This window comes from Lithobates pipiens, unplaced genomic scaffold (genome assembly GCF_037356315.1).
Source record: "Lithobates pipiens isolate NorthernLeopardFrog02 unplaced genomic scaffold, aLitPip1_a1.2 Scaffold_18, whole genome shotgun sequence".
Lineage (NCBI taxonomy): Eukaryota > Metazoa > Chordata > Amphibia > Anura > Ranidae > Lithobates > Lithobates pipiens.
Window position 1 is genome coordinate 164322322 of NW_027507758.1, and position 12358 is coordinate 164334679.

General features: G+C 42.5%; 1 protein-coding gene across 1 annotated transcript in view; it reads right to left on the bottom strand.

Annotated features, from left to right (window-relative positions):
• CCDC170 (coiled-coil domain containing 170) overlaps positions 1-12358 on the bottom strand; it is a 137220-nt gene that overhangs the window by 62511 nt on the left and 62351 nt on the right. The window contains exon 8 of the mRNA XM_077486340.1: positions 7935-8252. Within this exon, the coding sequence (XP_077342466.1) occupies positions 7935-8252 (318 nt within the window). The remainder of the gene's footprint in view (positions 1-7934; positions 8253-12358) is intronic.

Here is a 12358-nt window from a genome sequence, read left to right on the forward strand (position 1 = left end):
GGATGTAAATGGACTCCACTGTCGTTTACACCTGACTGCCCTCCAATCTGTCCTTTTTGTGGGGGCTTTTTTTTAAAGCCCAGATCGGACTGGAGGTAGGCGAGTTTATGCACTACCTCCAGTCCGAGTCCATTTACACCCGCTGGTCAATGGGGTGAAAGGACCATCTGATCAGGTGCTCCTGAAAATTGACAGGCAGACCTGATTGGAACGGTCGTGTGAAAGGTGCCTAAATGTGATCATGATGCAAGGTCTTTTATAGGCCAAATAATTTATAATGTTCCTTCTTTGCATACTAATTAAGGAACAAGAAAAATAACTATAAATAACGAGAATTGTGACAGTGCAGTCGGGTTTTTTTGTTAAAAAGTTTTAGATTTACAGAGACACTATCAAGTGGGAACATTTAATTACTATCTTCATTGACTCAGGCAGAATGGATCTTAGGGGTACAGGTGTACCCAGACTTGAGGCTACATGAAAAATAAGGATCTTGGGGTCTCTGTGTATTACTATTGTGGATACAGAAATTTCTCTCTCTATCTCTAAAGGCCATTGGAATGCCCCTGAGCACAATAATGTAGTGCCAAGATTCCTCATGTACATGCATGGTGATGTCTCTTCAACCATCGCCATCATTTTACTGTTATACTGTTATATTTACTGCCCTTTAAATGATGTACAAAAAAAGTATTTATTTTACATATTATGTTGCCATCTTCTGGACACTAGACAGAAATGCATACTTGCCTTTTTTCAATGGGCAAACTATTTGTTACCATAGCACTTGCAGTTTACAACTTTCAGGCTGGGTTCACACTATGCGGAGCGGCTCACAGCAGGGGGTCCGGTGCATCCCTAATCTCCATTTAAGGGGCAAATCAGGTCCCAATTTTTGCCTGAATTCAAACCTGAAAAGAAGCTAAAGGTGCACAGGACCCTTCTGCTGTGTGCTCTGCAGCCGTCCGGAAATGTGTGAACCGGCTCCATTGCGAACCAGTCACACTCTCCTGTCATGAGAATTGGATGTGGGGAAACCAGATTTCAATTCGGATTAAGTGTGAACCCAACCTCAATGCTGTTTGTTCCTGCTCTTTCAGTGCTGCTTCCCTAAACTTCTGGTTGTCACTGGAAACATTGGACAGTGCATTTAGAGCCAGTCTGTCGGCTTGGAGAGGGGAGGGAAAATTGAGTGCTTTGCCATCCTAGGCTATGGGGCTGTGTGTTTGTATCGATACACAGTGTACGGAGACCCAATTCTAGCCTCTGCATGCAAGCGTGACTTCATAAGAAGCTCAAAGAGAAAAGAGCAACCCTGAAACAAGAATCCCAGGACAGTGGTCATGGCACCAGCAAACTCGAGCAAAGGCAAGGATTAAAAGATGAAGCAGCTGATTACTCAGTAAGTGATTAAATCAGCTGCTGAAAGTGCTTAAAAAATTTAAAATTTCATATCACTTTAAGGCTTGGTTAACCACATGCCGACCTGCCGCCACAGTTGTACTGCGGCAGCATGGCTCAGCTGCGCAAACCAGCCACTAGGGGGTGCATGCGCTCCCCGCTTGCTCCCCAAGCCGAGCTGATGCGAGTGCCTGGCGGTCTCGATCGCTGCCGGGCTCATGTGATCACTCGGGGCACACTGAGAACCGGGAGCTGTGTGTGTAAACACACAGGTTCCAGTTCTCTGAGCAGTGAACTGACAGATCATCTGTTCATACAGAGTATGAACAGCGATCTGTTAGTTTCCCTACACAGTCCCATCCCCCCTTCAGTTAGATCACTCCCTAGGATACATATTAACCCCTTCACTGCCCCCTAGTGTTAACCCCTTAACTGCCAGTGACATTTTTACAGTAATCAATGCAGTTTAATCGCACTGATCGCTGTATTAATGCCAATGGTCCCAAAAATGTGTCAAAATTGTCCGACGTGTCCGCCATAATGTTGCAGTCACAATAAAAATCGCTGATCGCTGCCATTACTAGTAAAGAAAAAATATTAATAAAAATGCCATGAAACTATCCCTTATTTTGCAGACGCTATAACTTTTGCGCAAACCAATCAATATACGCTTATTGCAATTTTTTTTACCAAAAATATGTAGAAGAATGCGTATCGGCCTAAACTGAGGAAAAACATTTTTTTTTATATATTTTTGGGGGATATTCATTATAGAAAAAAGTTAAAAATAATGCCTTTTTTCTAAATTGACACTCTTTTTTGTTTATAGCGCAAAAAATAAAAACTGCAGAGGTGATCAAATACCACCAAAAGAAAGGTCTATTTGTGGGAAAAAGGGACGTCAATTTTGTTTGGGAACCACGTCGCATGACTGCGCAACTGTCAGTTAAAGCGACGCAGTGCCGAATCGCAAAAAAATGGTCTGGTCTTTGGCCAGCCAAATGGTCTGGGGTTTAAGTGGTTAACACTGCCATGACCTGAAATTCATGCAATTTACAGTGCGACTTTGCCAGGTGACTTTGGCAGGACATTACAGCATCTTCTGGGAATGCCTGTGTAATCTTCCTGTAATCTTCCTGTAATGATGGCTCCAGATCACCTCAATTAAGATAAGGATCCGACTCGGAGACAACTTCCATTAAAGTCTGGGCACAAGTCGGATAGAAGTCGCCTTGTAGTACAGGAACCTTTTCTAAAGTTGGAGTCACTTCAGAAGTGCTAACTAAGACAGCTTTCATTGACGTAAAAGTCGGATCCAAAGTTGCAACAGTGTGAACCAAGCCTAAAGATTCACACATTTCCCAGTTTATTATATATCCATACTTCAAGATTTTCCCTGACTCCATTGTTGACAGGTACATTTAGCTTGTCTGCCACAAGAAATCTCTGTTCTTAGTATTGTATGGTAAGGGGGAAGCTTTAATTATGTGCTAGCTCCCCTTTAGCCCTTGTACACACGGTCGGAGATTCCGACAACCAAATCCGTCGGATTTTGTCCGTCGGATTTTGTCTGTCGGATCTTGTCCGAAACTGTTGCATACACACGGTCAGACAAAGTTGTCGAAAAATCCGATCTTTCAGAACGTGATGACGTAATTTCGTTACGATGGGACTACGTTCAGGCTAGTAGCCAATAGCTTTGATGTAGGAATTTGATCTGAGCATGCGTGGCACTTTGTCCGATCGGAATTCTCTACACATGATCGGAGTATGTCCGATCGGACCAGTTTGTTGGAAAATATTTCCAGCAATTTGGAAAATTTGGTCCGACGGATATTCCGACGGAAACAGTCCAATGCATACCACACACAGTCAGATTATCCGACAACACGGTCCGATAGGACACATTCCGATGGATTCTCCGACCGTGTGTACAAGGGCTTAGAGAAATCCCTCCTATAGTGCTGTAATGGGTTTGTTTAATGTCAGTTGAGGGTGGAGCCCTAAGTAGAAAGCTATGGGAGTCAGACACCCCATAGCTGCTAAGATGTAATCTCCTGCAGTATCAATTTAAAAGGGCCCTGTTGCAGGGCAGAAGTTCTAGACAAGGTGGTACAGACCACAGGAGGCCTGGACAGAATCCTCTTCTGTTAGTTGTGGTGGAAGCCTGGGAATGAGTGTGCCATCTGGGAGTGAGTGGGCAGAGCTATAGAAGGCACAAGGAGAGAGAGACTGGTATACTAAAGGTATAGAAAAGGAAGCACCTTGACCCTGACCCTCAGTTTCTGTGACTAGGTGATGGAAGCTAATGCTGTTTACATAGGAAAGTGGTCCCACATCTGTGGTGCTCTCAAGAAGAGGAACGGAGGTGTAGAGGGAGATGGCATAAAAGATATGTGCTTGCGCTCTGCGTGAAATGACATCTATATTATGCTTACTCCTATGTGTGGTGTTCTGCGCCAGAATACTCTGATCGTGTGTCAATGTGATGTCAGATGTCATGGAAATCCTTGTGAAGGTGCAGCAAAGTACATGTTATATGTGTACATTCCTTTATTCTAAAATATTAGGGCCTCAGGCTAGGGAAGTCATAAGTGGGCAACTATTGGTGCCAAACTGTACAAGTCAGCGAGTAGCAGGAGAGGTAGGTCTTTACAGTCTTCTTTGTAGATAACTCTTCTGTTGGGATGTTTATTTAGGCAATAGAGTCGCTTTAAAGTGGTTGTAAACCCTTACAAACCACTTTGACCTACAGGAAAGCCTAGATTAAGGCTTACCTCTAGGTCCAAGAAATATCTCCTAAACCTACACGGTTTAGGAGATATTTGCCAAAAGACAGGCACCGCTGTCTACGGCGCATGCGCCGTAGATAGCGGCGCACTGAGCGCGCCGCGGTCAACGGCGATATGCCGCGAGTGTCGGCTCCCGTGCGCATGCGCGGGAGTGACGTCATCGCGGCTTCGCCAAATGACAGTGGCGGAGCAGCGAGACCCACCGAGAAGATGGACGCGGTGACTTCGCTGGCTCCTGTGTCAGGTAAGTGACACATAATGGACTACTATGCGATGCATAGTAGTCCATTATGCTTTACCTTTGCAGGGAATGAAAGAGGAAGTAAACTCATCAGGGTTTACTTCCTCTTTAGGTAATTTCCCTCTGTATGTGTGCTCTAAGACTGTGAAATTAAAAGTTTTCAGCTTTGGTAACAGTGGCATTACCCCCACCTTACCCCCAAAATGAATGTGTGGATAACACTTGTTTAAAAGGGAAATGAAAAAAAAGCAAGCACTTGCTAAGTTAGGTTGTGATGGAAAAGGGCATTCTCAGAACCTACTGTACTTGCCCTACGAGTTCTGTAACAGCCAGTACAGTCTAAATATATTCACTACTCCGAAACTAGAATTGGTTTTTGTTCTACTCCATTTATTAAAGACAAACTGGTCTGCATAGCAAGCATGGCTACAAACAAGTGAAATCAGTATAGAGCAAAACAAATAGTGGAAATGAGAATATCATTAGAATGTTATTCAAGTGATAATGCGGTTATTTAGGATAGACACAAATGTTACTCTTTACAGTTTGCATAGCCATAAACACGTTTGTTACAAGCTGTAACTCTTAGTTACCCTCCAGCTATAGGAGAGAACACAAGAATTTCAGCAATGAGACCCGAGCTGTTTGGTGAACCAAACAGTGCACACAGGTAACGCCAGTTATGAGTGTGCTTTTCCAAAAATCACTCAGAATTTTCTTATCTAGTCATAATTTGGCTACTGAGCACTCCAACACTGATGCTAAAGCTCCAAGTATATACTTTATTGCATAGTTACATCAATCAAGTGGAAGCAAAGCATTTCCAGTCGGAGAATGCCTCACATATATTGAGAAAATGAAAGGTGTTCTGTGAATGGCGCTTATGCCAAGTGAGCAACCACCCCCCGTGGGTATTATGCATCAGGAAAGCCACGTGACATGGGACCCTGAAGTTAGTGGCAGCCACTGTAGTAGCGAAGACTAGTACAGTGATTCTCTACCTCCACAGAAGTCCCAAAGGTATGGCACGTACATACTTACATGAAAAAAATAAACTATTATACAAAAACCATACCTGGGGTTTAAGTTAATTTAAAGGCATTAACAAAATTTACCTCCAATTGTTCTTTTCCCCTCTAGAGCATCTCCCAGTATTATTATTTTCTTTTACCCTGTCCTTGTAGCAGGCAACAACTTTTAGTGCACTCTGTATCATTATAAAGGCAGCTGCTTGGAAAATACTATAGATCAGCAAGATGCCCTGTTGATGAAGATGCCTTCAGAACCATGGGGTTGATTTAATTAAACTGGAGAGTGCAAAATCTGGTGCAGCTGTATATGGTAGCTAATCATCTTTTAACTTCAGCATGTTCAATTAAGCTTTAACAAAAAAACTGTAAACTGATTGGTTTCTATGCAGAGCGGCAGCAGATTTTGCACTCTCTAATTTTAGTAAATCGACCTTAGTATCTCTTAAAAACTCTTTGCTTACACACAGGGAGGCTGATTTACTAATAGCAAAAAGACGCTTTGTGCGCTTTGCAAGAGCAGTTGCTCCACAGCTTAGTAAATGAGCAGAATCCAATCATGCCCAACAAAAAAAAAATGCATTTTTTTTATTTTCCTTACATGTGATTGAGTATTTTTGCAAAGTGAAGATTTACCTCATTTGCCTGGAGCAACTGCAAAGTGCACAGTCTATTTTCCTTTATTAAATCAACCCCAATGTGCAGGAAAGTTCATGGGAGTGAAGGAAGCAGCACTGATTTGCTGGGAAAGAAAATAATATTTGCACTCACACACCCCCATTGCCATGAATGCAGCACCAATTTTGCCATGAATGCAGCACCCCCATTGTCATGAATGCAACATCCCAATTGTTATGAATACAGCACCCTCATTGTCATGAATGCAGCACCCCCATTGTCATATATGCAGCACCCTCATTGTCATGAATGCAGCACCCCTATTTTCATGAATGCAGCACCCTCATTGACATAAATGCAGACTCAACATTGCCATCAGTGCAGCCTGATTTGTGCCCATCTGCAGCCTCGGAGGAGACAGGGAGGGGGCGGGAAAAGTGCCAACAGACAGGGTGTCAATTACAATGCCTGGCCTGCCTATGTTCCACCCACTTCCCTAACGTCGCTGACAAGGGGAGGTCTGTGTGTAGAAGTCCGCCACACACCAGCATTCTTTCTCCTCCTGTTGATACCCTGCTGATACCCTGCTGCAAGTATAAAAAAAAACCTGCATCTTTGAAGTTGCAGGGTTTGGGGCTTATCTGTGGTCTGATGTGAAGCTGTATATGACATGGGCTGGGTTTGGGCTGATCGGAGGCCTGAATATGGGGACGTTGACGTTGATCTGAAGTCTAAATATAGAAAGTTTGAGGCTGTTCTGAGGTCTGAATATGGATGGGTTTGGTTTGATCTGAGGTCTGAATACGAAGGGTTTAGGGCTGCTCTGAGGTCTGAATATGGAAGGTTTGAGCCTGATCTGAGGTCCAAATGTGAACAGTTTGGGGCTAATCTGAGCTCTGAATGTGCATACATTTGAGCTGGTCTGAGGTCTGACAGTACAGGTATTTGGGCTGATCTGAGGTTTGATGGTGCAGGAATTGGGACTGATCTGATGACTGATGATGCAGGAATTCAGATTGAAATTGGGGCTGATCTGAGCTCTGAATGTGTATGATTTGGGGCTAGTACATGTCAGCGCTAAATATGAACATGTTTTGTATGTGCACCAATTAAAGTGGTTCTAAAGGTTGGAATAAAAACAACACAAAAAAAACATATTATACTTACCTGCTCTGTGCAATTAATCCTCTTCTTTTTGTGCCCCTGCCGGCTGTCCTGGCTCCTCCTCCCTGCTGAGTGCCTCCAATAGCAAGCTGATTGTCTATTTCTCTCTGTTCTCTCCTCATTGGCTCATTGGCTGTGATGGACAGCAGCAGGAGCCAAGTGTTCCCTTTGCTGTGTGAGGCAACGAGGGGACAGAGACCTAGGAGAGTCACTGCTCTCCTGCCCATCGCTGGATCAATATGGGGCTCAGGTAAGTATAAGGGGGTGAAGGTGAGCTGCACCCAGAAGATTTTTTACCTTAATGCATAGAATGCATTAAAAAATGCATAAAAATCCTTCTGCCTTTGGAACCAATTTAATATAGAAATAATTTCAACTTTCCATTAGCAGTACAAATTAGTGCACAAATTGAAAAACTATACAATTCCAGTAAACTACTCTTCACTAGCACCTGGGTCGTCTAATGTTTGTAAAATTGACACTTAATGTGAAAAAGGTTGCTGACCCTTTGCTGACCCTATCTGTAAAGTGTCACAGCTTTGAGACTGCTAGGGCTGCTGACATCACATCCAATAGGACCGATATCAGCAGCAGTCTCAGGGCTTTTGGCACATGTAATCTTTTGGAAAGATTTTTTCTTGAAATGCATGGTTTAGTTACAGGACCTCTCTGAAACTTGCGTTTACTTACAATTTTTTTGCTTTCCACCATTTTCTGTAAATCATGTATTCTCTCCAAAATGGCTTCTTCTTTGGGCTTCACGGTAATAGATGTATTGCTGAGAGCTGCTGCAACCTCATCCATGAATAAGTCCAGTAGATTCCGGGCAGCCTTTGCCTCCCCAATGCTGCTTTTCAGAGACACATCTAGCTCAGTGGAACTTTTCTTCACCTGGTTCAGTTCTTGCTTGCAGGCCTCCCAGGCTCTCTGTGATGCCTTCAGCCTGTCCTGCAGCATTACGATCTCCTTTTCTAAAGCTTGCTTGCCATCACTGACACTTTCCAAATTCTGAAGTGAAATTTAAATGAAATGTTTAGAGCTCCACGTCAACAAATACACTACGTTAGCAAATGTAATTAAAGTGTTACTAAACCCAGGACCCTGTATTCATTCATGCATTCATCATATCTGGTCTCCAACAGTACACAGAACAAGGTAATGCAATTATTTTAGTTAATATAAACTGCTAAATACCTTTTCTGATCAGCAGTAGATAGCGGTATTGTGACTACTATCAGTGTCCAGCCGACCACTGGTTGAAGTTTGTAGGGGGAGTTTTCATTTTCCTCTAACAAGACACCTATACTTAGCTATGAGGCGGTTAAAAACAGTATGAACGATATTATGGTGAATGAAAAGCTGACGGCTATACTTTCAGACACCCATGACAAATTCCTTTGGGTTTGGCAGCCTTGGGTCGCCTACATTCAACCTTCCAGATTTGATTCTACACTTCTCTCAATTTAATATGTTTCTGCCTTCCACCCAGTGGACTCCCCTTCTTTTTTACTGCTCCCTGCTTTCATATTCTTGGTCTTCTACCTCTCTTTTCCTTTCCCGTTCCTTTCTCTCCTTTCCTATTTTTTCCTTTTAGCTCATTAGGCATATGCCCGGGGATGGTTACATGGTTACCTTCTAACATCGCTATATAGTATACCATTGGTAATATACTTTTTGATTATATGGTTGATAGCAAGCTGCACTCAAAACTCGGTAAAGACGTTTTTTGCTTATATTTGGTGTAGCATGTCCCAGAATACTGAGGTTCTGGACTGTGATTTCAATCTTGTTAACATTATCTATAATCATTCTTGGAATCTCTAGGACTTGCACTTCTTACTTCATTTTGTTTTCCCTTTTTGTACTATCATGTGTTTATTTACGATGTGACCATCAATGAGATGAGCTGTTATGCTGGATTGAATATTAACCACTTAAGCCCCGGACCATTTTGCTGGCCAAAGACCAGACCACTTTTTGTGATTCAGCACTGCGTCGTTTTTAACTGACAATTGTGTGGTCGTGCGACGTGGCTCCCAAACAAAATTGACGTTCTGATTTTCCCATAAATAGAGCTTTCTTTTGGTGGTATTTGATCAGCCCTGCGGTTTTTATTTTTTGTGCTATAAACAAAAAAAGTAGTTTTTCATTCTTGGAATCTCTAGGACTTGCACTTCTTACTTCATTTTGTTTTCCCTTTTTGTACTATCATGTGTTTATTTACGATGTGACCATCAATGAGATGAGCTGTTATGCTGGATTGAATATTAACCACTTAAGCCCCGGACCATTTTGCTGGCCAAAGACCAGACCACTTTTTGTGATTCAGCACTGCGTCGTTTTTAACTGACAATTGTGTGGTCGTGCGACGTGGCTCCCAAACAAAATTGACGTTCTGATTTTCCCATAAATAGAGCTTTCTTTTGGTGGTATTTGATCAGCCCTGCGGTTTTTATTTTTTGTGCTATAAACAAAAAAAGTGACAATTTTGAAAAAAAACACTATAATAAATATCCTCCAAAAATGTATAAAAAAACATATTTTTTTCCTCAGTTTAGGCCAATACGTATTCTTCTACATATTTTTGGTAAATAAAATCGCAATAAGCAATTATTGATTGGTTTGCGCAAAAGTTATAGCGTTTACAAAATAGGGGATAGTTTTACGGCATTTTTATTCTTTTTTTTTTTCTTACTAGTAATGAAGGCGATCAGCAATTTTTATTGTGACTGTGACATTATGGTGGACACATCGGACATTTTTGACAAATTTTTGGGACCATTGTCATTTATACAGCAATCAGTGCTATACAAATGCATGGATTCCTGTGTAAATGACACTGGCAGTGAAGGAGTTAACCAATAGATGGCAGTGTAGGGGTTAAGTGTGTCCTAGGGGCATGTTGCTAACTGTGGGGGGTGTGGCTGTGTTTTACACATCATTGATCTCTGCTCCAATCACAGGGAGCAGAGATCAGTGACACTGTTGCTAGGCAGAACGGGGTGATGCTTGTTTACTTTAGCATCTCCCCGTTCTTCCTCCCCGTGAGATGATCGCGGATATCCCCGCGGCGTTCGAGTCCTCAGGACCCACGTGCGAACGAACGGAGGTCCCGGCCGGTGGCGCTCACACGATGGCACAGCGGCAAATTTAAAGGGACATATCTGTACCCCCATTTGCCTGTCCGTGTCATTCTGCCGACATACATCAGCGCGCGCCGGTCGGGAAGTGGTTAATAAATCCCTTTGTAAAAGAAAAAAATCTGACAGATTGACCTACAGTGCTATGGTATTCTAATGCTGCGTACACAAGATCGGACATTTCGACAACAAAATCCTGGATTTATTTCCGACGGATGTTGGCTCAATCTTGTCTTGCATACACCTGGTTTCACAAATGTTGTCGGAAATGCCGAACGTCCAGAACGTGGTGATGTACAACATGTACGACGAGCCGAGAAAAATTAAGTTCAATAGCCAGTGCGGCTCTTCTGCTTGATTCCGAGCATGCATGGAATTTTGTGCGTCGGAATTGTGTACACACGAATGGAATTTACGTCAACGAATTTTGTTGTGGGAAAATTTGAGAACCAGCTCTCAAATTTTGTTTGTCGGAAATTCCGACAAAAAATGTCAGATGGAGCCTTCAAATGGTCGGAATTTCCGACAACAAGCTCACATCAAACATTTGGATGGAGAACTTTGATTTTCAAACAACAGGGCCACCTACAAAGCAAATTTTTGCAGTTCATCAGGAAGCAGCTGAACATCACTCACTGTACAGCCAGATTTAGCTAGAAAATGTAGGCATACAAGGTTCTACTAATCAACATCCTGGTGTGCATATAAAATAGCTTTCTCTTGCTACCTTGTATAGCTGTCTTCAGTAAGGTTAGAGCTATAAAAGCAATTTTTCATTTGTTGCTACTGAGAAATGTAGACTCTAATCATCTACCATTAAAATTACAATTTGCTACAAATTAGTTGACTGTCAACAAGTGGTAAATCTTAAAGTAGCTTAAAGCATATCTAAACCCAAAACAATAATTTAATATAGTGCAGCTTTCCACTTCTTAGGTGAAGTACCTGCATATTTTTTTTCAGACTTTTTTCCCTTTATTTCCACCTAGAAACCCTGCAAATAACACACTTCTTGTCCCTTGGTGGCTATGCTAACTCCTCCACTTCATGTATGAAGGTCATTTCTTGTTGCACCCAGGCTTGACCTCAAACATGTCTGCCTTTGTTCAGCTCTATTACAGGGGAAGATAGGAATAGGTTTAGCCAAGAAACATAAGGATGTTTGAGCTTTCTGTTAATCTTACACAAAGTGACATGGACAGTGTAATTATTGAGCATGATCTTAGCCTCAAAAAAGAAAATAAATGCAGCCACCACATCTAAGGACTGGTAAGCAATATCTTACATTTTTGTTTGTGGGTTTATATAAGCTCTAACTGTGTAACTTAAAGTGTAGGTCCTCACTGTAGCTGGCATAGCAGTCTGGGGATTTGAAATCCCTGCTCTTCTTTTTCTCATGAAGTGCTTCTGGGACGGAACAGCAATTCTGATTGTCAGTGGCAACACAGAGCAACTTGCTTGCTGATCCATCTCAAAATTGATGCAAAAAGAAGAGGGAGAAGAGCAGGGATTTAAATCCCTGAAATGCTACACTGGCTGTTTGGGCACCGACAGCTCATCACCCATTGTGCTAAGTACAGTGGGGACCAAAGGGGGTTGGGGGTGTGTAGCATAAACTAACCCATTAAATGAACTGGGTGTTGAAACCAAGCTATCGGCACAATTAGTAAAAGTGTGCTACCTGCACAATCTAGTAAAATATGTTAAATGCAGTTGTGACAGTTAATCGAGAACTGGTGCTAGAAGTAACTATTACCCAAACCTACCCCAAACTTCAGGCACATTAAACTGTAGACACAAGGCATATTAAAGAGGGGGTCCACCTAAAAAATGAGAATGGTCCGCGCTGTCTCTGAGACCCGTGTGTGTCCCAGAAGACAGCGCGGCAGTACAGGAAGAGGCATAGGCTCCCGTGGGAGTCTATGCTCGGAAGTGGGTGCAAATACTTGTCTTAGACAGGTATCTGCACCCCCC